Below are 27,446 nucleotides of genomic sequence, written 5' to 3' on the forward strand. Positions count from 1 at the left end.
AAAATAAAAAATAAAAAATAAAAATTGCGCTCTAGCGCCCCCTCGGGAAAAACACAGACAAAACTGCTTGTTAGTTCCGGTAGGAATGTCGTAGAGACATGAAACAAAAACCTCTATGTAGGCCTGACTTAGACCTACATTTCATAAATTGACATCCTTCAGCAAAAATCAACAGGAAGTTGGCAATTCCCCCTTCAAAACAAATTTTTTGTAAAAACAGTCACTTTTGCCTCTTTGAGCTGTAATTTGACCCCCTTAACATGCTTCAAAACTCACCAAACTGGACACACACATCAGGACTGGCAAAAATTGCGATCTAATAAAAAATCCAACCGCAAAACTCAAAATTGCGCTCTAGCGCCCCCTAGGAAAAAACACAGACAAAACTGCTTGTTAGTTCCGGTAGGAATGTCGTAGAGACATAAAACAAAAACCTCTATGTAGGCCTGACTTAGACCTAGATTTCATACATTGACATCCTTCAGCAAAAATCAACAGGAAGTTGGCAATTCCCCCTTCAAAACAAAATTTCACTTTTGCCTCTTTGAGCTGTAATTTGACCCCCTTAACATGCTTCAAAACTCACCAAACTGGACACACACATCAGGACTGGCAAAAATTGCGATTTAATAAAAAACAACAACTCCAAAACTCAAAATTGCGCTCTAGCGCCCCCAAGGAAGAAAACAGACACAACTGCTCCTAGGAGGAAAACTCAAGACAAAACTGCCTGTAACTTCCAGTAGGAATGTCTTAGAGACATAAAACAAAAACCTCTATGTAGGTCTCACTTAGACCTACATTTCATATATTGCCAACCCCCAGCAAAAATCAACAGGAAGTTTGTAATTCCCCCTTCAAAACAAAAGTTTTGTAAAAACCGGTCACCTTTTTCAAACATTATATCCTCTGAGCGCGTTTTGTCGTGTCGGCTTCAAACTAGCACAGGAGAGAGATTGAACCCTTCTGATTAAAAGTTGACCAAAGAGTTTTAATTACTGCTCCGGTTTGGATTTTATGTGCCGTCAAAGTCTGTCCCGTCCATCGCTGCTTGCAGCTTTAATTTTACTTGTTTTGGAAAGTCTTGACAATCCACATTTTCTTGTTCTATTGGCAGATACTTTTGCTTAGTTCAAATAAAATACCCCTATTTTATTTTTTATTTTTTTTAATTGTTTTTGAACACTGACTTTTTGCAGTGCAGTAGTTTAGAAAAATAGTAAAACAGTAAAAATATCAGCGATAGAGGGCAAAGGTTGTCAGGGACAAAGTACCTCCTAAACACACAAAACACACATGTAAATAGAGCCCCTAAAACACTTAGTGAGCAAAGGATTTGCCAGACAAGTGATAATACTTATAACTATATTGTAAATGAAGGGTCTGCAGTGTGTGTTTTAGTGCAGACATGCACACTAACTCCTATAAAGTCCATGATAATGGAAGTTAGTGCAACTCATTTTAAGCTACTTCACCCTGACGGACTGTGACTGAACAGGTCAGACAAACAAGCAAACATTTACTCTCCTTTAAGCCAGAAAATGTGTGTGTGTGTGTGTGTGTGTCCTAACTGCCCTCCTGTCCCGTGTGTTGATCATGCAGTGTCATCATCCTTCTCAGAATTTCCGCCTACATTTTACAGGAATACTTCATTCAGTCATCCATTCCAGCCTGAAGAGGAGTCAAGTGCAATCGGATCAACTCGTGAACTGTAAGATCATTTTTCTAAGGGCTATTAGTTTCTTGGGGACAAACAGGGTTGTGTGTGTTGATACAAGGGATGCTGAAATTGTTGGTCAGTGTGTGTATGTATCTGTGTGACTTTTGCCTCATCTTTGCTTTCAGAGCTGACCACAACCAAATACAATGAGGACTGGAGTAGGTATGTGGGGGTTAGGTCTGCTGGCTCTGCTAAGTCTTGTTCTTGGCCAGGTAAGAAAATCATCGACATGATAGTCAGTTTTAATCCGATTTTTTGGGGCCCTGATAGTACTAATATTGATTGTATAAAAAAAACATTTGGTGAAAGACTAGCTTGTAGTTTGATTCTAATCTATACATACCATAAACCTGCTTATCTGTATTCTCAGCTGTTGCTTGCTAGTGACAGTCACAACTATGGTACTAGGCTAGCCCTAAGTTTTGAAAAAGACTGTTATGTATCGGGCAATCACTTACTGGAATGGATTCTACAATATCTGGTATCAATCACCAGCAGAGTGGGTTTTAAGAATAGACTAAGAGAAGAAGTACTGCGGAAAGAGATTATTCTAGATCAGGGGTGCTCACACTTTTTCTGCAGGCGAGCTACTTTTCAATTGATCAAGTCGTGGGGATCTACCTCATTCATATATATAATGTATATTTACTTATTTATGAAATATATGTTTTTGTTAACAACTTAAAGGTGTTTAATGATATTGCAAGCATGTTTAACACATATAGTTAATATTGTTAAAAAATTAAAGGTTTTTAATGATAATACAAGTATGTTTAATACATATAATTAATATTGTTAACAAGTTAAAGGTGGTTAAAGATAATGCAAGCATGTTTAACACATGTAGTTAATATTGTTAACAAGTTAAAGGTGTTCAATGATAATACAAACATGTTTAACACAGTTAATATTGTTAACAACCTAAAGGTGTTTAAAGATAATACAAGCATGTTTAACACATATGGTTAATATTGTTAACAAGTTAAAGGTGTTTAAAGATAATACAAGCATGTTTAACACATATAGTTAATATTGTTAACAAGTTAAAGGTGTTTAAAGATAATACAAGCATGTTTAACACATATAGTTAATATTGTTAAAAAGTTAAAGGTGTTTAAAGATAATACAAGCATGTTTAACACATATAGTTAATATTGTTAACAAGTTAAAGGTGTTTAAAGATAATATAAGCATGTTTAACACATATAGATTCCTTTCTTTCATGAAGACAAGAATATAAGTTGGTGTATTACAAGATTCTGATGACTTGCATTGATTGGAATCAGACAGTGGTGCTGATAACGACCGCATTTTCGAATGGAGGAGAAAAAAAGTCCTCCTTTCTGTCCAATACCACATGAAAGTGGTTGGTTTTTGGCATCTTATTTGTCCAGCTTCCGTACTCCTTTGTATACACTTTACAAGAAATACATTGTCGGCAAACTCTGTAGCTTGCTAGCTTGTGCACGCCAGCTTTCAGAGACTTATATTTTGTTAGCGCAACTGTGCAACTGTGCAGTCGGTCTTTGGAGTTTTGACGACAGGTACGGCGCCAGAGTCTGTTGAAATAAAGTGTTTCTCGCCTTCCAGTCGGTAATTTTAATGAGCTGGCAGCAGCCAGCGTCATCTCAGAAGACCCTCGGGTGCCGTGAATGTCAATCAAGTGACGAAAGTGACGTCGTAGTGAAGATTTATGATCGCTCATTTTTAGGACTATTTTTTTAATGCCTGGCTGGTGATCGACTGACACACCCTCCGAGATCGACCGGTAGCTCGCGATCGACGTAATGAGCACCCCTGTTCTAGATTGTACCTGGTTTTATTGATTATTAACTATTTTATTGATTATGGGACAAGCAGTAGACAATGGATGGATGGTACTTTTTTGTCACTTATTGTTTGTCTTTGGTACACTAATGTGTACATTATAGGGGTAGGGAACCTATGGCTCTCGAGCCAGATGTGGCTCTTTTGATGACTGCATCTGGCTCTCAGATCAATCTTAGCTGACATTGCTTAACATGATAAGTAATGAATAATTTCGCTTAAAAATAACGTTCAAAATATAAAACATTCTCATGCATTTTAATAGCATCCATCCGTTTTCTACTGCACCTGTTCAGGAAGTCGCATTAATGGTAAGAAGTAATGGTTAGCTTCAGAATAACAATGTTATTCAAACGAATAAGAGACTTATTATACTCTAAAAATGTTGGTCTTACTTAAAAATGCACACATTTAGTTGTATTCAGTGTTAAAAAATATCATATGGCTCTCACGGAAATATATTTTAAACTATTTGGCTTACATGGCTCTCTCAGCCAAAAAGGTTCCCGACCCGTTATAGGTCATTGTTTTTTTGTGTTATTCTTGCAAAAATATACATCTATTTTTATATTGCTCTTTTTATCTTTGGTATGAACATTATTATGTAAACTCAAAGTATTTTTTTTTTGTTGTTGCTATTTTTGTATTACAACATTTCATTATTGATCATGTTGTACTGCATTGTAATCTTTTGTTGTGTGATTGTGTGATGTTTTGTTGACTGGTCCCCCCCCCCAGGAAGAATAGTCTCCACTGCGGTGTCGACTAATGGGGATCCTTAATAAACTAAATGAAATAACTATAGGTTGTATTCAGTGACGTGCAGTCAGGGGAGGCAGGTGAGGCGGGGGCCTCATCATGGAAAGAAAAAAAATGTAAAAAGAAAAAAAAAAATTTAATTGTGATATGTATCCAGTGATTATACTATAACGTTATTTTCCATTTAACTTCACCAGTTTTAGATTATTTTTATTCAAAATCGCTGAATTTTCACATTTGCCGTTCAAATACTGAGAAGAGACTTGCGGTGAGGCACCAGCCAGTTGTGCCTCACCATGGATTGCGCAACGACTCGGCTAACTGCTGGCCTGCTGTGCAGTGAGACCGTATTGCTATATGAATTATATTATACATTTCCATATTTTAGTTAGCTGAGGTATATAATGTACAATGCATTTTGTCAACAACTGTATGTGTGTAACGTATTTCTTGTGCTGAGCAATCATAAAACTGCTGCGAAGACGCACTGGCTGAGGCTCGGAGTAATCCCGCCTCCTGGTGGTGGAGGGCGCTAGTGATCCCAGAGATCATTCATGCGACTACTCGGCTGCAGAAGAAGTGACAACAAGCAGCGATCGTTTATTTTTTCCTCTCGCCTGGACTTTTAACATGGAGGATTACATATCTAAAATAAAACAGTTTTCTAAACTGGACTTTCAATCGAAGCAGGAGGTAATAACATACCTGCCAAATTTTGAAATCAGAAAAACCTAGTAGCCAGGGTCCAGGGACCGCAGGCCACGGTAGGTCCAGGACAAAGTCCTGGTGGGGGGTCTAGGGGGGCGAATGCCCCCGACGCAAAATGATTATTAGCATTCAGACAGGTTAAAATGTTGCTAAAACCATCACTTTTCTATCAGTCACAGTGACTTTTCAAAACAAAAATATTACAGCAAAAATCATATGGGTTGATTGACATGTTTATTCTGTAAGCTAACTTCAATAGTTTGAAATTATTTTGACAGTTAATGCCAGTTATCCTGACAATACTTTTCCAATGTCGTCATCGAAATATCGAACACAAATGGGGTACAGTTTCACATCGTCATAATCGGTGCTGCCGTCAGTCGACATGCTAAATGGTTCCGTCTTCATGACATCGGCGATACTTTTTGAGGATTCCGTTCCAAGACGCTGAATAATGTTTGATGTTTTGGTTCGACCACATCGATATTTTTTGGCGATTTTCGAGTCGGGAAACATTTTCCGAAATAACTGTCCAATGTGATCAGCCAGTGCGATTGGAAGTCCATGCTCAATTATTGCCTCCGTAAATAAAACTTCGGCATTTATCACATCCAAAGAATCTGTTTGGGCGACGAAAAACGTTGAAAGTTTTCCACTTGTATCGCTAGCAACGGCATTAGACTTGTGTTTTTTTTGTCCCAACGTGGTCTTTTACATCGCTAATTCCTCCGTGTCCGATCGAAAAATCTTGTCTGCACAAGGTGCAATTCGCGTAGTTTTCACCCTTTTTGGAACGGATAATTATTCCCGGATAGGCTTTTGAATATTCTTCACGGAATGACTGCAGTTTTCTTTTCGGTTTAAGACTCGTTTGCGATTTTTCTCCGGCTGATTCCATGATCGTTCGCTCTGTTTGGAAACAATGGCAACTGGTGCCTCGTGCTTTGGCAGCGGTGCTATAAATAGCCTCGCGCATGGCATTCGGAATGGCTCGATAGGAAGTTACGGGAAGCAGTGTCGATTGTCATTGTTGTTACGCGATTTCGTGAATAAAACTTAAAACATTTTTATTTTTTTTAATTAATGAAAAACCGTATTTTTTATCACTGCAACCGTAACCCGGAATAGGTTGATGAAAACCGTACTAATTACGGGAAAACCGGAGTAGTTGGCAGGTATGTAATAATTAAAGGAAGATCTCCATCGAGACTTTTAAAACTGAAGAAAGATAAGGAAGACTTCTATAAACAAGTTATTGTTCAGAAGGAGGGGCGCATGGACTTCATTTATAAGTAAAGGTAAGACCATAATGACGTTATTTTTATTAAATATGCTTTTTTGTGCGTTACAGTTTGTATGTGTAAAGTTAAAGTTTAGTTAAAGTAGCAATGATTGTCACACACACACTAGGTGTGGCGAAATTATTCTCTGCATTTGACCCATCCCCTTGTTCACCCCCTGGGAGGTGAGGGGAGCAGTGGGCAGCAGCGCCCGGGAATAATTTTTGGTGATTTAACCCCCAATTCCAACCCTTGATGCTGAGTGCCAAGCAGGGAAGAATGCTGGTATGAGCTTTTAAACATAACCCGTTAACTGCTGCCAATCAAATGGTGAATAAGATACTCTTTAGGGTTCATATGTTTGGAAATCTGACTGTAAAATCAGCCATCCACCTCACCGCACGTCACTGGTTGTATTTACATACTAACCCACACTAGCCACGACCCAAACTGCAACTGTCGGAGAGTAGGGTGTTGTGACTATCGCTGCAGTTAACAAACAGTATTTCGGCAAGTTGGATTTAAATTGAGGTAAATTCCAGTAAATGTCGGTTTTCAGCCAAAAAATCGAACCGTAATTAAGGCGATTTAACAAACTTTGCCTCCGAGCTTCAACCATATGGAATGGTTAACTCATGATTTTCACAATTATTTGTTGCCTGTCCTTTTAGTACAGAGTTCAATTTTAAAGTGATTGGATCAGTGGTGGATTTTGATATGGCCCACATTAGCAATTGTCTTTCTCAAAGGGGAACCCCAACCATAGGGGCGGGGGGCAAATGTATTTGTGTCAGAAGAGCGCTCACGTGAACTGAGACAATGAGAGATTATCACCACAAATGGACATCTGTGTCGATGTAAACAAGGAATATAGGACGTAAGTGTGATGCGGGGACATATTTTAATTGGTTAGATAGTTGGTGTGCGCCTTTAAATCAATTAGACTGGGCAAAATAACAATGATTGGACAAAATGTGCTGGAAAGTTGTGGGGATTGAACAAAGTTGGGAGATTGCGCATATTTTGGAGGGGTTTGGTTAAATTGGCAAGAATTCTTTCACCCTGTGCCGTTTACACTTGAACCGCCACTGGGTACATACGCTAGGGCAGGGGTGCTCATTACGTCGATCGCGAGCTACCGGTCGATCTCGGAGGGTGTGTCAGTCGATCACCAGCCAGGCATTAAAAAAAATAGTCCGAAAAATGAGCGATCATAAATCTTCACTATGACGTCACTTTCGTCACTTGACTGACATTCTTCTGAGATGACGCTGGCTGCTGCCAGCTCATTCAAATTACCGACTGGAAGGCGAGAAACACTTTATTTCAACAGACTCTGGCGCCGTACCTGTCGTCAAAACTCCAAAGACCGACTGCACAGTTGCGCTAACAAAACGAGTCTCAGAAAGTTGGCGTGCACAAGCTAGCAAGCTACGGAGTTTGCCGACAATGTATTTCTTGTAAAGCGTATACAAAGGAGTACGGAAGCTGGACAAATAAGATGCCAAAAACCAACCACTTTCATGTGGTATTGGACAGAAAGGAGGACTTTTTTTCTCCTCCATTCAAAAATGCGGACGTTTTTAGCACCACTGTCTGATTCCAATCAATGCAAGTCATCAGAATCAGGTAATACACCAACTTATATTCTTGTCTTCATGAAAGAAAGGAATCTATATGTGTTAAACATGCTTGTATTATCTTTAAACACTTTTAACTTATTAACAATATTAACTATATGTGTTAAACATGCTTGTATTATCTTTAAACACCTTAACTTGTTAACAATATTAACTATATGTGTTAAACATGCTTGTATTATCTTTAAACACCTTAACTTGTTAACAATATTAACTGTGTTAAACATGCCTGCATTATCTTTAAACACCTTTAACTTATTAACAATATTAACTATATGTGTTAAACATGCTTGTATTATCATTAAACACCTTTAACTTGTTAACAATATTAATTATATGTATTAAACATGCTTGCATTATCTTTAAACACCTTTAACTTGTTAACAATATTAAGTATATGTATTAAACATACTTGTATTATCTTTAAACACCTTTAACTTATTAACAATATTAACTATATGTGTTAAACATGCTTGTATTATCTTTAAACACCTTAACTTGTTAACAATATTAACTATGTGTTAAACATGCCTGCATTATCTTTAAACACCTTTAACTTATTAACAATATTAACTATATGTGTTAAACATGCTTGTATTATCATTAAACACCTTTAACTTGTTAACAATATTAACTATATGTATTAAACATGCTTGCATTATCTTTAAACACCTTTAACTTGTTAACAATATTAACTATATGTATTAAACATACTTGTATTATCATTAAACACCTTTAATTTATTAACAATATTAACTATATGTATTAAACATTCTTGTATTATCATTAAACACCTTTAATTTATTAACAATATTAACTATATGTGTTAAACATGCTTGCATTATCATTAAACACCTTTAACTTAACAAAAACATATATTTCATAAATAAGTAAATATAAATGATATATATGACTGAGGTAGATCCCCACGACTTGATCAATTGAAAAGTAGCTCGCCTGCAGAAAAAGTGTGAGCACCCCTGCTCTAGGGTATTTATTCTCAAAGAATCACTTGATTGAAATATAGTGCTTTATTTTCTTATATTCAAACACGGTGTTAGTTCAAACTGTGTGTGATGTTAGAGTGGTTAAAAACATTAAGCCAATCTCAGCTGCATTCGGGCGGAAGGCGGCGTACACCCTGGACAAGTCGCCACCTCATCGCAGGGCTAACACTGATAGACAACATTCACACACTAGGGCCAAGTCACAAGTACCGTATTTTTCGGAGTATAAGTCGCACCTGCCGAAAATGCACAATAAAGAAGGAAAAAAACATATATAAGTCGCACTGGAGTATAAGTCGCATTTTTTGGGGAAATGTATTTGATAAAAGCCAACACCAAGAATAGACATTTGAAAGGCAATTTAAAATAAATCAAGAATAGTGAACAACAGGCTGGATAAGTGTACGTTATATGAGGCATAAATAACCAACTGGTATGTTAACGTAACATATTATGGTAAGAGTAGATGGGTAGAGTAGCCAGAAATTGTACTCAAGTAAGAGTACTGTTACTTTAGAGATTTATTACTCAAGTAAAAGTAAGGAGTAGTCACCCAAATATTTACTTGAGTAAAAGTAAAAAGTATGTTGTGAAAAAACTACTCAAGTACTGAGTAACTGATGAGTAACATACACACACATATCATATATATATATATATATATATATATATATATATATGTATGTATATATATATATACATATATATATATATATATATATATATATATATATATATATATATATATATATATATAAGTATATATATATATATATATGTATATATATATATATATATGTATATATATATATATATATATATATATATATATATATATATATATATATATATATATTTATATACACATAAATTGATATATACAATTTATATTTATTTAGTTTGCCGTTTTTGTTTACATGTTAAAGGTGTTTTAATGAATATACATGCATGTTTAACACATATAGATTCCTTTCTTTCATGAAGACAAGAATATAAGTTGGTGTATTACCTGATTCTGATGACTTGCATTGATTGGAATCAGACAGTAGTGCTGATAGCGTCCACGTTTTCAAATGGAGGAGAAGAAAAGTTCCTCCTTTCTGTCTAATACCACATGAAAGTGGTTGGTTTTTGGCTTTTTATTTGTCCAGCTTCCATATTCGTTTTCACACACTTTACAAGAAATACATTGGCGGCAAATTCCGTAGCTTGCTAGCTTGTTTGCGCTGGCTTTCGGAGACTCTTATTTTGTAAGTGCAGGCGCGATGGAGCGGCACTTTTATTGTGAAGACAGGAACTGTGCAGTCAGTCTTTAGGCTTTTGACGGGATGTACGGTTGAAATAAAAACGTGTCTTTTTTCCTTCACACTTTTGATTGATTGATTGAAACTTTTATTAGTAGATTGCACAGTACAATACATATTCCGTACAATTGACCACTAAATGGTAACACCCCAATAAGTTTCAACTTGTTTAAGTCAGGTCATGTGACCGCCTGGCTCTGTTTGATTGGTCCAACGTCACCAGTGACTGCATTTTATTGGTGGAACGGAGTGAAACGTCACCAGTAACGCAGGCACTTTGAAGGTCTGTCTGACAGACCAAAACAAACAAAGCGTGCATTAACAGATCGATAAAAATTAGTAGCGAGTAGCGAGCTGAATGTAGATAAAAGTAGCGGAGTAAAAGTAGCGTTTCTTCTCTATAAATATACTCAAGTAAAAGTAAAAGTAAGTTGCATTAAAACTACTCTTAGAAGTACAATTTATACCAAAAGTTACTCAAGTAGATGTAACGGAGTAAATGTAGCGCGTTACTACCCACCTCTGGGTAAGAGTCATTCAAATAACTATAACATATAGAACATGCTATACGTTTACCAAACAATCTGTCACTCCTTATCGCTAAATCCCATGAAATCTTATACGTCTAGTCTCTTACGTGAATGAGATCAATAATATTATTTGATATTTTACAGTAATGTGTTAATAATTTCACACATAAGTCGCACCCCCGGCCAAACTATGAAAAAAACTGCGACTTATAGTCCGAAAAATACGGTAAAACAAATAGATAAACTGGGCTGTAATACTCGACTGTATCGTCAGTGAGTTTTATGCTTTGTCAAAAATGTATAAATCATTTGAGGTGCTTACTACGAGGTCTGTCGCACCGCTGCCTCTCAACCTGGCTGTTATCTACTGCCCCCCTGAGCCCCATTCGGACTTTATCAGTGAATTTTCAGAGTGACGCACGCTGACAATATAATTATAATGGGGGATTTTAATAACTATATGAATACCCCATCAGACCCTCCGTGTGTGGCGCTCCAGACTATAATTGATAGCTGTGGTCAATAACCAACTGGTATGTTAACGTAACATATTATGGTAAGAGTCATTCAAATAACTATAACATATAGAACATGCTATACGTTTACCAAACAATCCGTCACTCCTAATCGCTAAATCCCATGAAATCTTATACGTCTAGTCTCTTACGTGAATGAGCTAAATGATATTATTTGATATTTTACGGTAATGTGTTAATGATTTCACACATAAGTCGCACCCCCGGCCAAACTATGAAAAAAACTGCGACTTATAGTCCGAAAAATACGGTAAAACAAATAGATAAACTGGGCTGTAATACTCGACTGTATCATCAGTGAGTTTTATGCTTTGTCAAAAATGTATAAATCATTTGAGGTGCTTACTACGAGGTCTGTCGCACCGCTGCCTCTCAACCTGGCTGTTATCTACCGCCCCCCTGAGCCCCATTCGGACTTTATCAGTGAATTTTCAGAGTGACGCACGCTGACAATATAATTATAATGGGGGATTTTAATATCCATATGAATACCCCATCAGACCCTCCGTGTGTGGCGCTCCAGACTATAATTGATAGCTGTGGTCAATAACCAACTGGTATGTTAACGTAACATATTATGGTAAGAGTCATTCAAATAACTATAACATATAGAACATGCTATACGTTTACCAAACAATCCGTCACTCCTAATTGCTAAATCCCATGAAATCTTATACGTCTAGTCTCTTACGTGAATGAGCTAAATGATATTATTTGATATTTTACGGTAATGTGTTAATAATTTCACACATAAGTCGCACCCCCGCCAAACTATGAAAAAAACTGCGACTTATAGTCCGAAAAATACGGTAAAACAAATAGATAAACTGGGCTGTAATACTCGACTGTATCGTCAGTGAGTTTTATGCTTTGTCAAAAATGTATAAATCATTTGAGGTGCTTACTACGAGGTCTGTCGCACCGCTGCCTCTCAACCTGGCTGTTATCTACTGCCCCCCTGAGCCCCATTCGGACTTTATCAGTGAATTTTCAGAGTGACGCACGCTGACAATATAATTATAATGGGGGATTTTAATAACTATATGAATACCCCATCAGACCCTCCGTGTGTGGCGCTCCAGACTATAATTGATAGCTGTGGTCAATAACCAACTGGTATGTTAACGTAACATATTATGGTAAGAGTCATTCAAATAACTATAACATATAGAACATGCTATACGTTTACCAAACAATCCGTCACTCCTAATCGCTAAATCCCATGAAATCTTATACGTCTAGTCTCTTACGTGAATGAGCTAAATGATATTATTTGATATTTTACGGTAATGTGTTAATAATTTCACACATAAGTCGCACCCCCGGCCAAACTATGAAAAAAACTGCGACTTATAGTCCGAAAAATACGGTAAAACAAATAGATAAACTGGGCTGTAATACTCGACTGTATCATCAGTGAGTTTTATGCTTTGTCAAAAATGTATAAATCATTTGAGGTGCTTACTACGAGGTCTGTCGCACCGCTGCCTCTCAACCTGGCTGTTATCTACCGCCCCCCTGAGCCCCATTCGGACTTTATCAGTGAATTTTCAGAGTGACGCACGCTGACAATATAATTATAATGGGGGATTTTAATATCCATATGAATACCCCATCAAACCCTCCGTGCGTGGCGCTCCAGACTATAATTGATAGCTGTGGTCTTGCACAAATAATAAATGAACCCACGCATCGCAACGGTAATACGATAGATCCAAGTCACAAGTAAAAAAATCAATAAACTGTAATACTTGACTGTCTCTTCAGTGAGTTTTATGCTTTGTCAAAAATCAGTATTCTTTCCAATTCCCCAAGTAATATTTCCATGAAAGTCCTGTTTTTTTTTGTCTTTTTTGAAGGACGCAGTGGACCTCCAATCCGGCGTTCACATCTTTTGCGACGACCCTTCTGTTGAGAAGGCCGTGAGCAGCGCTCTGCAAGAGTTCAATGAAAGGTTGAACACTGGATACAAGTTGGCCCTCTATCAGATACTAACGGCCAGCAAGGTAAAGCAGCTTCAGAGACAATGTCATTCCTGCATCGTATTTTTGGAAAATAGACAAAAGCTAGGCTTCACTTTGGGAATACTCTGAAGAGTTGAAAAATGTAACCAAGAAAATGGTAATGATAGTCACCAGGCATGACAATAATCAGTATAAGGGAGTAGCAAAAACGAGTGTACAATAAATAACATGCTCATACATATAAACGTTTGTGTCTCCCCTCAGTCGGAGAATGGTTCAGACAACGTCTACGCGCTGCAGTTCACTAGCAGGAGGAGTGACTGCGTGGCAGGAAGTCCCAAACCTTGGACAGACTGCAACTATTTGCCACATGAACGCAACGTATGAAAGACATTTCTCATTCTGTAATTCCGCCACTGTTGGCTGCAAAGCGACTTTAAAAAAAATCATTGCTTGCTATAGGGTTACAAAGGGGTGAAAAGTTTCCGGTAAATTTCCGGAAATTTACCACGTGAAGTTTGGAAATTGTGACAATTTTTTTGATTATTCAAAGTTGGACACTGTTCATCTTATTCTGTAGAATAAGATGAGAAGCTTGTAAAAGACTAATACAATGCCACACACAGATATAAATAGTCAGCTAAACAATTGGAGTAGTCTTTAAAAATATTTGACTGATGGACAAATTAATAGAAATAAGCTAGATGAATAAATGAACAGTCAATCAGCATGCTAAATCAAACTATAACCTACATTCATACTTGCCAACCCTCCCGGATTTTCCGGGAGACTCCCGAAATTCAGCCCCTGTCCTGAAAACCTCCCGGCACAAATTATCTCCCGAAAATCTCCCGAAATTCAGGCGGACTCCGCTTTCCCACAATATAAACGGCGTGCCTGCCCAATCACGTTATAACTGTAGAATGATGGAGGGCGAGTTCTTGGTTTCTTATGTGGGTTTATTGTTGGGCAGTTTCATTAACGTCCTCCCAGCGCGTTAACAACACACAACAACAACAGCAGTCACGTTTTCGTCTACCGTAAAGCAGTTCGTCTGCCGTAAACAGCAATGTTGTGACACTCTTAAACAGGACAATACTGCCATCTAGTGCATTTGATGAAAGCACTTTTGTTGCGTGCCACACAGCAATGCATCATCAGAGAGGGTGTTCAGCATGGTTAGAAAAATAGTGACAGAGAATAGAACAAGGATGGACAATTCAACTCTTAACTCAACAAGTATTTGTGTAAGTAAATGAACACTGAAATTCAAGTATCTATATATATATATAATAAAATATATACAGGTAAAAGCCAGTAAATTAGAATATTTTGAAAAACTTGATTTATTTCAGTAATTGCATTCAAAAGGTGTAACTTGTACATTATATTTATTCATTGCACACAGACTGATGCATTCAAATGTTTATTTCATTTAATTTTGATGATTTGATGTGGCAACAAATGAAAATCCAAAATTCCGTGTGTCACAAAATTAGAATATTACTTAAGGCTAATACAAAAAAGGGATTTTTAGAAATGTTGGCCAACTGAAAAGTATGAAAATGAAAAATATGAGCATGTACAATACTCAATACTTGGTTGGAGCTCCTTTTGCCTCAATTACTGCGTTAATGCGGCGTGGCATGGAGTCGATGAGTTTCTGGCACTGCTCAGGTGTTATGAGAGCCCAGGTTGCTCTGATAGTGGCCTTCAACTCTTCTGCGTTTTTGGGTCTGGCATTCTGCATCTTCCTTTTCACAATACCCCACAGATTTTCTATGGGGCTAAGGTCAGGGGAGTTGGCGGGCCAATTTAGAACAGAAATACCATGGTCCGTAAACCAGGCACGGGTAGATTTTGCGCTGTGTGCAGGCGCCAAGTCCTGTTGGAACTTGAAATCTCCATCTCCATAGAGCAGGTCAGCAGCAGGAAGCATGAAGTGCTCTAAAACTTGCTGGTAGACGGCTGCGTTGACCCTGGATCTCAGGAAACAGAGTGGACCGACACCAGCAGATGACATGGCACCCCAAACCATCACTGATGGTGGAAACTTTACACTAGACTTCAGGCAACGTGGATCCTGTGCCTCTCCTGTCTTCCTCCAGACTCTGGGACCTCGATTTCCAAAGGAAATGCAAAATTTGCATGGTTGGGTGATGGTTTGGGGTGCCATGTCATCTGCTGGTGTCGGTCCACTCTGTTTCCTGAGATCCAGGGTCAACGCAGCCGTCTACCAGCAAGTTTTAGAGCACTTCATGCTTCCTGCTGCTGACCTGCTCTATGGAGATGGAGATTTCAAGTTCCAACAGGACTTGGCGCCTGCACACAGCGCAAAATCTACCCGTGCCTGGTTTACGGACCATGGTATTTCTGTTCTAAATTGGCCCGCCAACTCCCCTGACCTTAGCCCCATAGAAAATCTGTGGGGTATTGTGAAAAGGAAGATGCAGAATGCCAGACCCAAAAACGCAGAAGAGTTGAAGGCCACTATCAGAGCAACCTGGGCTCTCATAACACCTGAGCAGTGCCAGAAACTCATCGACTCCATGCCACGCCGCATTAACGCAGTAATTGAGGCAAAAGGAGCTCCAACCAAGTATTGAGTATTGTACATGCTCATATTTTTCATTTTCATACTTTTCACTTGGCCAACATTTCTAAAAATCCCTTTTTTGTATTAGCCTCAAGTAATATTCTAATTTTGTGACACACGGAATTTTGGAATTTCATTTGTTGCCACTTCAAATCATCAAAATTAAATGAAATAAACATTTGAATGCATCAGTCTGTGTGCAATGAATAAATATAATGTACAAGTTACACCTTTTGAATGCAATTACTGAAATAAATCAAGTTTTTCAAAATATTCTAATTTACTGGCTTTTACCTGTATGTATAGCTAGAATTAACTGAAAGTCAAGTATTTCTTATATATACATATATATATATATATATATATATATATATATATATATATATATATATATATATATATATATATATATATACATATATACATATATATATATATATATGAAATACTTGACTTGGTGAATTCTAGCTGTAAATATACTCCTCCCCTCTTAACCACGCCCACACTTCCCGAAATCGGAGGTCTCAAGGTTGGCAAGTATGCCTACATTCTTGTATGACAACAGAATGGCTCGCAGAACAGAAGGCAGAGGAAACTACACCTTTTGATTTAGTATTTGCTAGTTGAACTTTACAGATCACGATAAAGGTAAATTCGGATCGCTAACGTTAGCATGAATGAAAGAGAAAATTAGCATCACGGCTAACGGAGAAATATTTTCGGTTCATTATGAGACTGTGGTGGTACATAAACCTAGCTAGTTAGAGATATTGGCCCCAAAATCATTTAACAAGTACAGGAACAGCTAGCTAGCTTGAGTGGAAGTCTGCTGGAGTAGTCTACAGTCATAAAGTAACAAGCAATTACACTTAAATACCATAGATCAAATATATTTACCCCAGTAATATCATCAACACTTACCTGACTGGATGAAGTCCTTGGGCTCAAATACTAGTGTGGCCTCAATAGCCCTGCTGTAGTGTGTAGCATGCTGGGAATTATCTGGGCATGTGATGGAGGAATGCACAGTGCAGGGTTGAAATTCTACTGAATTTGCATGAAATCAGGTTGTTTTAGCAAATAATCATGCTGCAAGATCTAGCATGTTGCATTCAATGTTTATTCCCATGGAAAGTTTCCAACTTTGAATATTCCCGGAATTTTGCAACCCTACTTGCTATTAAGCTCAAAACATTTAGATCTTCTACTTTTCCTTCCCAAATTCTCAAATGCATAATATTCTTAGAGGCTTGATAAAGCCTCCCAAAGGGAAGATAAATAGCCATGTTCTTTAACTTCAACACACACATCTACTGTAGGCCTTTGCCACTCTAAACCAGTGGACTTCTCCTTTTAAGACTGTGTATTGTGTGCATTAGGCATCAGTAAATCATTGTCCCAGTCTGCTCCCAAACAAATATCCTGATGTTTCCTAGAATCTCCTCTCATGCAACGCTACAGTCCACATGACAGAGGCCGACACAGATACTGAGCGTGTGCACTGCCGGTTAGGTGAGTCAACGTGTTTCGTTATTTTAACGATAAGAAGAACAGGACAAAATATTCAAATGCAAAAGTATCTATCAATCAATCAATGTTTACTTATATAGCCCTAAATCACGAGTGTCTCAAAGGGCTGCACAAGCCACAACGACATCCTCTGTTCAGAGCCCACATCAGGGCAAGAAAAATCTCAACCCAATGGGATGACAATGAGAAACCTTGGAGGGGACCGCAGATGTGGGGACCCCCATTGCCCCCCTGGGCAACCAGCGGACGTCGAGTGGATCTAGCATAATATTGAGCGTCCAGTGCATAGTGGATCTAACATAATAGTGAGAGTCCAGTCCATAGTGGATCTAACATAATAGTGTGAGAGTCCAGTCCATAGTGGATCTAACATAATAGTGTGAGAGTCCAGTCCATAGTGGATCTAACATAATAGTGAGAGTCCAGTCCATAGTGGATCTAACATAATAGTGTGAGAGTCCAGTCCATAGTGGATCTAACATAATAGTGTGAGAGTCCAGTCCATAGTGGATCTAACATAATAGTAGTGAGAGTCCAGTCCATAGTGGATCTAACATAATAGTGTGAGAGTCCAGTCCATAGTGGATCTAACATAATATCACACTATTATGTTAGATCCACTATGGACTGGACTCTCACACTATTATGTTAGATCCACTATGGACTGGGCTCTCATTATGTTAGATCCACTATGGACTGGACTCTTATTATGTTAGATCCACTATGAACTGGACTATCATAATATTATGTTAGATCCACTATGGACTGGACTCTCACTATTATGTTAGATCCACTATGGACTGGACTCTCATAATATTAAGTTAGATCCACTATGGACTGGGCTCTCATAATATTATGTTAGATCCACTATGGACTGGACTCTCACTATTATGTTAGATCCACTATGGACGGGACTCTCACACTATTATGTTAGATCCACTATGGACTGGACTCTCACACTATTATACTAGATCAACTATGGACTGGACATTCACATTTTTATGTTAGATCCACTATGGACTGGACTCTCACTATTATGTTAGATCCACTATGGACTGGACTCTCACTATTATGTTAGATCCACTACGGACTGGGCTCTCATAATATTATGTTAGATCCACTATGGACTGGACTCTCACTATTATGTTAAATCCACTATGGACTGGACTCTCACACTATTATGTTAGATCCACTATGGACCGGACTCTCATAATATTATGTTAGATCCACTATGGACTGGACTCTCACTATTATGTTAGATCCACTATGGACTGAACTCTCACACTATTATGTTAGATCCACTATGGACTGAACTCTCATACTACTATGTTAGATCCACTATGGACTGGACTCTCACTATTATGTTAGATCCACTATGGACTGGACTCTCACTATTATGTTAGATCCACTATGGACTGGACTCTCACTATTATGTTAGATCCACTATGGACTGCACTCACACTATTATGTTAGATCCACTATGGACTGGACTCTCACTATTATGTTAGATCCACTATGGACTGGACTCTCACTATTATGTTAGATCCACTATGGACTGGACTCTCATAATTTTATGCTAGATCCACTCGACATCCATTGCTCCGGTCGCCCTGGGGGGGATCCGAACCGAGGATGTCGTTGTGGCTTGTGCAGCCCTTTGAGACACTCGTGATTTAGGGCTATATAAATAAACATTGATTGATTGATCATTTTAAATTGTTATTTTTGCCTATACTTGTAATTGTATGTAAAGGACGTTGAATTGCGATGTGCATTAATTGTGCTCTATAACTAAACCAGCCTTGCCTCTTACTGATTGGAACTGAACCCAACCAAGTTCTTCTTTTTCACAATCTTTGGCAAGATGACTACATCCTCCCAGAGAGAGCTCCCTGTCTGGGATGCGCGATGCCAATCGATGAGAACGCTGAGGACCTTAAGGTTCCTCTATCCGTCTCCATCGTTAAGTACAACGCCATCTCCAACTCTACACACCTGTTCAATCTCAACAACGTGGAAAGCGCCACCAGACAGGTAGACCATGTTCATCTTTGACGTACAGAGCAAGAAATATCACACGCTTAAAACCTGGGTCTTTCTCCTTCTAATCTGTGTGTGGGCCTTAAGGTGGTGGCGGGTTTCAGATTCAAACTGAGATTCGATATGAGGAAGACCACCTGTGCCAAGGCGGAACACAGCGAGCTCAGTGACCTCTGTGTGCATGACGAGGAGGAAATTGTAAACACAACAACGTTGTCATCTCTTCTGTAGTGTAACACTTGCAATGTGGGTTTGTCACCTGCCAACTCTGGTTGTGTTTTCACGCACTCAGGAGTTCATCAACTGTAATTCCACAGTGGACGTAGCACCGTGGAGATTCGAAGCCCCACAAGTCCACATAAAATGTGAGAAAGGTGGCCTGTTTATTCAGGTAGGAAACTATAACAACATTATTTCAAAGTCCGATGCTTGCGTGTTTACTTGAGCAAAGCTGGACAGCCAGTTAAAATCTAACTGTCCTCCAATTAGCATGTATTGTATTTGAGTCAAGTCATTTAGAAAAGGCAAACATGGATAAAAGGAGCTAACAACACACAAGCTAGACATACACTATATTGCCAAAAGTATTTGGCCACCCCATCCAAATGATGAGAATCAGGTGTCCTAATCACTTGGCCCGGTGTATCAAATCAAGCACTTAGGCATGGAGACTGTTTCTACAAACATTTGTGAAAGAATGGGCCGCTCTCAGTGATTTCCAGCGTGGAACTGTCATAGGATGCCACCTCCATCCATCCATCTTCTTCCGCTTATCCGAGGTCGGGTCGCGGGGGCAGCAGCTTAAGCAGGGAAGCCCAGACTTCCCTCTCCCCAGCCACTTCGTCCAGCTCTTCCTGTGGGACCCCGAGGCGTTCCCAGGCCAGCCGGGAGACATAGTCTTCCCAACGTGTCCTGGGTCTTCCCCGCGGCCTCCTACCGGTGGGACGTGCCCTAAACACCTCCCTAGGGAGGCGTTCGGGTGGCATCCTGACCAGATGCCCGAACCACCTCATCTGGCTCCTCTCGATGTGGAGGAGCAGCGGCTTTACTTTGAGCTCCCCCCGGATGGCAGAGCTTCTCACCCTAAGGGAGAGCCCCACTCATTTCGGCCGCTTGTACCCGTGATCTTGTCCTTTCGGTCATAACCCAAAGCTCATGACCATAGGTGAGGATGGGAACGTAGATCGACCGGTAAATTGAGAGCTTTGCCTTCCGGCTCAGCTCCTTCTTCACCACAACGGATCGATACAGCGTCCGCATTACAAGTGTCCTAATTAAACAAAATCATAGTCTCAGACGTGGCATTTGTCGATATAAATAAGTATCAAATAATTGCAGTTGCATATTAGTTACACATACTGTCCAAGGTAGAAGCCTATTCGAAAGTATCCAGTAACAAACGTGTACACATTAGAGATGCGCGGTTTGCGGACACAACCGCGGATTATCCGCGGGTCGGGCGGTTGAAATTAAAAAAAATTAGATTTTATCCGCGGGTCGGGTCGGGCGGTTGAAATAAAAAAAAATTAGATTTTAAATAGATTCAGGCGGGTGGCAGTTAAACCAATTGGGAAATATATATACATAGTTAAATGTTGTTACCCACATACGAAAAACGAGCAGCACTCTTTGAAACAGGCAATTATTTATCATCAGGCACCTGCAGCACGCCACAATAGAAGAAGAAAAAAAAACGTGGTACGCGACAAACTAAAAAAGGGAATACTAAAGACCAGGGGAAAAAAAGGCCAGAAAAGTTCAGCGTGGACTCGTTTTTATGAGGTTGTAAATCAGGATGATAGTAATGCTGGCTACGTGATTTGCAAGAGCTGCGACGCTGTTTATGTCTACGACAGTCACAAAACCGGGACATCTAACATGGTGCATCACACTTGTGCAAAACCCCGAACCTCCACAAACACCCTGAGCATGAGCAGTTTCGTCCGCCGTGATCCCAGAAGAGTGCCACAGGATGTTAAAACAAGATAGAACGCAGCTGCCTGCAGCAGTTTGAGTGGCGCGAGCGCGCTTGGAGGTGCGCTCAGCGCGGCTCCCAGATGATTGCGCACTGGTGTGCGCCTGGGCCGTGACAGCGTGGCACGCATTGAATGTCTCTGCTGCATTGGATCAGTCTCCTTTCTTTAACAGGCAAAAGCTTTATAACCTCACTAATGCCTTGCATCGTCTATATTAGATATATAACAACGGGCGGGTGCGGTTTTGATTAAATGTTAGTTCGGGTGGATGGCGGATGGTTGACGACTTCTGTGATGCGGTTGAGGATGAAATAATTGCCTATCCGCACATCTCTAGTACACATCATGCAATTTCCTGCCAAAACAACATTTTCCCTCCACGGCACTATAAGTCTGTCATACCTTGGTTAGTTTCTTTTCATACCTACCATAGTTCTCCCGAGTAATTTTATTTAATCAAACCTTTTCGAACATCCCACACTACAAAAGTATGTTCAGTACTATGATTATGCTGATATTGTATCAGATTAATATTGGTATAGGCCGGTACTTAAGCCTCTAATATTGGTATTGTATCGGAAGTGAAGATGTTTTATCCGTATGCCCCTAATTCACATTACAAGTACATTTTAATTAAATAGCCGACTCACAAACAGCATATAAGGAGCATTTCACCAAATTAGTGCCACTTTGGTAACCAGGAAATAAAATGTATAAATGCTCAATGAAATTGTGAAACTTGTGAAAAGTCAAATAAACATTTCCTAAATATAACGATGAATATGAGAAATGTATATTTCTGTATAATGTTTTTCCACTGGAAACCAAACCTTTTAAAAAGAAGATGTGATGTGGTAAAATAAAACCTCTAATGACTTACCTATTTGTTGAAGGCTGGGTCGTTCAGCAGGCGCCTTCCCGCTGGCTGGACTCCGTTTAGGGATGCCACGGTGGTCACACCTCCCCCCCCGGTGGCATCGGGCAAGGAGGAATCATCTGAAGAGGATGCGACAGCTTCTCCCACTGCCGGAGCCGCCGAAGCTGAAAACGACAACCCCTTCCACTGTCCATCCAAGCCCTGGAAAAAGTTCCACCCGGTCCAGCCTGTAGCTCCCACCATGGCGGCCCCACCACCACCTCCCACAAACAGGCCTCTCCTCGATGAAGACTTGTTGGCATGAAAGCTTCTTCGGGCCTATCATAGGAAATAATCCCTTCCATCACATTCTACAGAATATTGTAATATTTGATGAGTGTAATGCAAAACTATCAATTACAATATGTCTTGTAATGTCACTAAATGACTGGAAATTATACAAAATCAAGAGAGGGGTTGACTTCTATTAGGAGTGAAACTAATATTTGAACTAATTCAAACGAGAAATGTAATATACTTTTGCTCTGTAGAATATATGGAATGCTGTATTTCTCAGTAGAAGTTATTGTTTGACTGCATAGTCCACCCCAACAGGTACATTATTATTTTTGTGTGTGTGTTTCTCATGGAATTAAAAATGTATCTCAGCCACCTGTGGAAAATCCATTTTAAAGGGGAACATTATCACAATTTCAGAAGGGTTAAAACCATTAAAAATCAGTTCCGAGTGGCTTATTTTATTTTTCAAAATTTTACCCATAACGCGATATCCCTAAAAAAAGCTTCAAAGTGCCTGATTTTAACCATCGTTATATACACCCGTCCATTTTCCTGTGACGTCACATAGTGATGCCAACACAAACAAACATGGCGGATAGAACAGAAAATTATAGCGACATTAGCTCGGATTCAGACTCGGATTTCAGCGGCTTAAGCGATTCAACAGATTACGCATGTATTGAAACGGATGGTTGTAGTGTGGAGGCAGGTAGCGAAAACGAAATTGAAGAAGAAACTGAAGCTATTGAGCCATATCGGTTTGAACCGTATGCAAGCGAAACCGAGGAAAACGACACGACAGCCAGCGACACGGGAGAAAGCCAGGACGAATTCGGCGATCGCCTTCTAACCGACGATTGGTATGTGTTTGTTTGGCATTAAAGGAAACTAACAACTATGAACTAGGTTTACAGCATATGAAATACATTTGGCAACAACATGCACTTTGAGAGTGCAGACAGCCCATTTCAACATATATTTTTTCCACGATTTCAGCACTCCATACCTAAATAGACACAAAATACTGCATTACACAAGACTACCCGAATGTACTTGAATGATTGAAAAAAATAAATGTTTTTAAGCTAAATTATTGGTAAACACAGTTTATGTATAATAATTTACGTAAAATCGCGAGTAATGAATAAAGTTTTCATCAATTAATATATTCTGTAGACATACCCTCATCCGCTCTCTTTTCCTGAAAGCTGATCTGTCCAGTTTTGGAGTTGATGTCAGCATCTGCTTTGAGTGTCGCAGGATATCCACTAGAGATGCGCGGATAGGCAATTATTTCATCCGCAACCGCATCAGAAAGTCGTCAACCATCCGCCATCCACCCGATGTAACATTTGATCAGAACCGCACCCGCCCGTACCCGCCCGTTGTTATATATCTAATATAGACGATGCAAGGCATTAGTGAGGTTATAAAGCTTTTGCCTGTTAAAGAAAGGAGACTGATCCAATGCAGCACAGACATTCGCGTGCCACGCTGTCACGACCCAGACGCACACCAGTGCGCAATCATATGGGAGCCGCGCTGAGCGCACCTCCAAGCGCGTCTCGCTGCCGGCGACGGCCGGGTATGGGCCCGACGCTCCAGCGCCATCCATTTTCAGGGCTAATTGATTCGGCAGGTGGGTTGTTACACACTCCTTAGCGGGTTCCGACTTCCATGGCCACCGTCCTGCTGTCTATATCAACCAGGGAGAGCCCCACCCCTTTCGTGAGCGCACTGCGCGCGGAGTGACCCCTGTTACGCGCCCCCGGCAACAGGGGTGGCGGGCAGGTAAGCTGCGCGGGCGGAGCAGCGCGCGGAGTGACCCCTGTTACGAGCCCCCGGCCACGGGGGTGGCGGGCAGGTAAGCTGCTTACCTGCTGCGCGTGACACCGGCCGCGGCGAAGGCGGACGAGGCGGGGTGTCGGTGCGGTGGGCGCGGTGGTGACCCTGGACGTGCGTCGGGCCCTTCTCGCGGATCGCCTCAGCTACGGCTCCCGGTGGGGCCCTCTCGGGGGAAGGGGCCTCGGTCCCGGACCCCGGCGAGGCGTCCCTTCTCCGCTCCGTAAAAGTGTCCATCTCTTTTTTTTTTCTTCTTCTGTTGTGGCATATGCTGCAGGTGCCTGCTCGTTTTTCGTATGTGGGTAACAACATTTAACTATGTATATATATTTCCCAATTGGTTTAACTGCCACCCGCCTGAATCTATTTAAAATCAATTTTTTTTTATTTCAACCGCCCGACCCGACCCGACCCGCGGATAAAATCTAATTTTTTTTAATTTCATCCGCCCGATCCGCGGATAAGCCGCGGACTCCGCGGTTGTGCCCGCAAACCGCGCATCTCTAATATCCACACATTCTTGCCATCTCTGTCGTAGCATAGCTTTCGTCGGTAAAGTGTGCGGAACAAACGACTGACCATTTCGTCGGCTTTCCCCACACTCTCGTATTTTGAACAAATTTCGTCCAATTTTTTGCCACTTTGGCATCTTTGGGCCACTGGTGCAACTTGAATCCGTCCCTGTTCGTGTTGTTACACCCTCCGACAACACACCGACGAAAGCGAGAAAATGGCAGATTGCTTCCCGATGTGACGTCACAACGAGAGCGAATAATAGAAAGGCGTTTAATTCGCCAAAATTCACCCATTTAGAGTTCGGAAATCGGTTAAAAAAATATATGGTCTTTTTTCTGCAACATCAAGGTATATATTGACGCTTACATAGGTCTGGTGATAAAGTTCCCCTTTAAAATATGGTATTCTTCCCCTTCAAACTATTGCAAATAAGTGTAACAGTCGTTCAAAAGATGATACAAGCATGAAATAATTCAAATGTTATGGTTTAAAAATGTAATGATATAGAAAAAAGAAGATCTTTTTGTCCCTATTTACTGAATTGCTTAATCTGAGCTGCAACGTGCATGCGCAAACATAACAATTTTGCAGGAAAGGTAACAAAATAACAACGCAAGTGCATTCACAACAGCGTAAATTATTTTTAAATAACGGACCTTTTCAATTAAAGGGGAACATTACCACAATTTCAGAAGGGTTAACACCATTAAAAATCAGTTCCCAGTGGCTTATTTTATTTTTCAAAGTTTTTTTCAAAATTTTACCCATCACGCAATATCCCTAAAAAAAGCTTCAAAGTGCCTGATTTTAACCATCGTTATAAACACCCGTCCATTTTCCTGTGACGTCACATAGTGATGCCAATACAAACAAACATGGCGCATAGAACAGCAAGCTATAGCGACATTAGCTCGGATTCAGACTCGGATTTCAGCGGCTTAAGCGAAATTGAAGAAGAAACTGAAGCTATTGAGCCATATCGGTTTGAACCGTATGCAAACGAAACCGACGAAAACGACACGACACGGGAGAAAGCGAGGACGAATTCGGCGATCGCCTTCTAACCAATGATTGGTATGTGTTTGTTTTTAAGTGTGGTAATGTTTTTAAATTAAATTATTGGTAAACACAGTTTATGTAAAATAATTTACGTAAAACCGCGAGTAATGAATAAAGTTTTCATCAATTAATATATTCTGTAGACATACCCTCATCCGCTCTCTTTTCCTGAAAGCTGATCTGTCCAGTTTTGGAGTTGATGTCAGCAGGCCAGGGAAGCTAGGGTCGATATTCTTCTCTTGATCATCTTCGGTGGCATAAGGGACGGTGTGAGCCAAGACATCCAGGGGGTTTAGCTCGCTCGTCTGCGGGAACAAACTGCCGCCATTGCTTGCCGTGCTACCGAGGTCCTTTGTCCCTGAATTGCTCACACACTCCGGCAGATTCAATGGGGGTCTGGCGGCAGATTTCTTTGACTTTATGGTTGGAAATGCATCTGCTTTGAGTGTCGCAGGATATCCACACATTCTTGCCATCTCTGTCGTAGCATAGCTTTCGTCGGTAAAGTGTGCGGAACAAACGTCCAATTTCTTGCCACTTTGGCATCTTTGGGCCACTGGTGCAACTTGAATCCGTCCCTGTTGGTGTTGTTACACCCTCCGACAACACACCGACGAGGCATGATGTCTCCAAGGTACGGAAAACAGTCGAAAAAACGGAAAATAACAGAGCTGATTTGACTCGGTGTTTGAGAAAATGGCGTATTGCTTCCAGTTGTGACGTCATCGCTCCGAGAGCGAATAATAGAAAGTCGTTTAATTCGCCAAAATTCACCCATTTAGAGTTCGGAAATCGGTTAAAAAAATATATGGTCTTTTTTCTGCAACATCAAGGTATATATTGACGCTTACATAGGTCTGGTGATAATGTTCCCCTTTAAACTATGGTATTCTTCCCCTTCAAACTGTTGCACATAAGTGTAACAGTCGTTCAAAAGATGATACAAGCATGAAATAATTCAAATGTTATGGTTTAAAAATGTAATGAAATTTAAAAGAAATATCTTTTTGTCCCTAATTACTGAATTGCTTAATCTGAGCTGCAACGTGCATGCGCAAACATAACAATTTTGCAGGAAATGTAACAAAGTAACAACGCAAGTGCATTCACATCAGCGTAAATTATTTTTAAATAACGGACCTTTTCAATTAAAGGGGAACATTACCACAATTTCAGAAGGGTTAACACTAGAGATGCGCGGATAGGCAATTTATTTCATCCGCAACCGCGGCAGAAAGTCGTCAACCATCCGCCATCCACCCGATGTAACGTTTGATCAGAACTGCATCCGCCCGCCATCCGCCCGTTGTTATATATCTAATATTAATAAAAAAAAAAAAAAAAGGGTGAAAACTACGCGAATTGCACCTTGTGCAGACAAGATTTTTCGATCGGACACGGAGGAATTAGCGATGTAAAAGACCACGTTGGGACAAAAAAAACACAAGTCTAATGC

The 27,446-nt window shown here is 40.0% G+C and overlaps 1 protein-coding gene across 1 annotated transcript; it reads left to right on the forward strand.

Annotated features, from left to right (window-relative positions):
• Positions 1-1,634: 1,634 nt before the first annotated feature.
• Positions 1,635-22,945, forward strand: kng1 (kininogen 1). Its single transcript, XM_061976334.2, has 9 exons — positions 1,635-1,711; positions 1,846-1,932; positions 13,171-13,317; positions 13,540-13,656; positions 17,308-17,383; positions 19,266-19,435; positions 19,529-19,639; positions 19,734-19,832; positions 22,311-22,945. Exons 2-9 carry the CDS (start codon positions 1,867-1,869, stop codon positions 22,596-22,598), a joined length of 1,074 nt encoding a protein of 357 aa, XP_061832318.2. The 5' UTR covers positions 1,635-1,711; positions 1,846-1,866; the 3' UTR covers positions 22,599-22,945.
• The last annotated feature ends 4,501 nt before the right edge of the window (positions 22,946-27,446 follow it).

Source organism: Nerophis lumbriciformis, linkage group LG14 (assembly GCF_033978685.3).
Source record: "Nerophis lumbriciformis linkage group LG14, RoL_Nlum_v2.1, whole genome shotgun sequence".
Lineage (NCBI taxonomy): Eukaryota > Metazoa > Chordata > Actinopteri > Syngnathiformes > Syngnathidae > Nerophis > Nerophis lumbriciformis.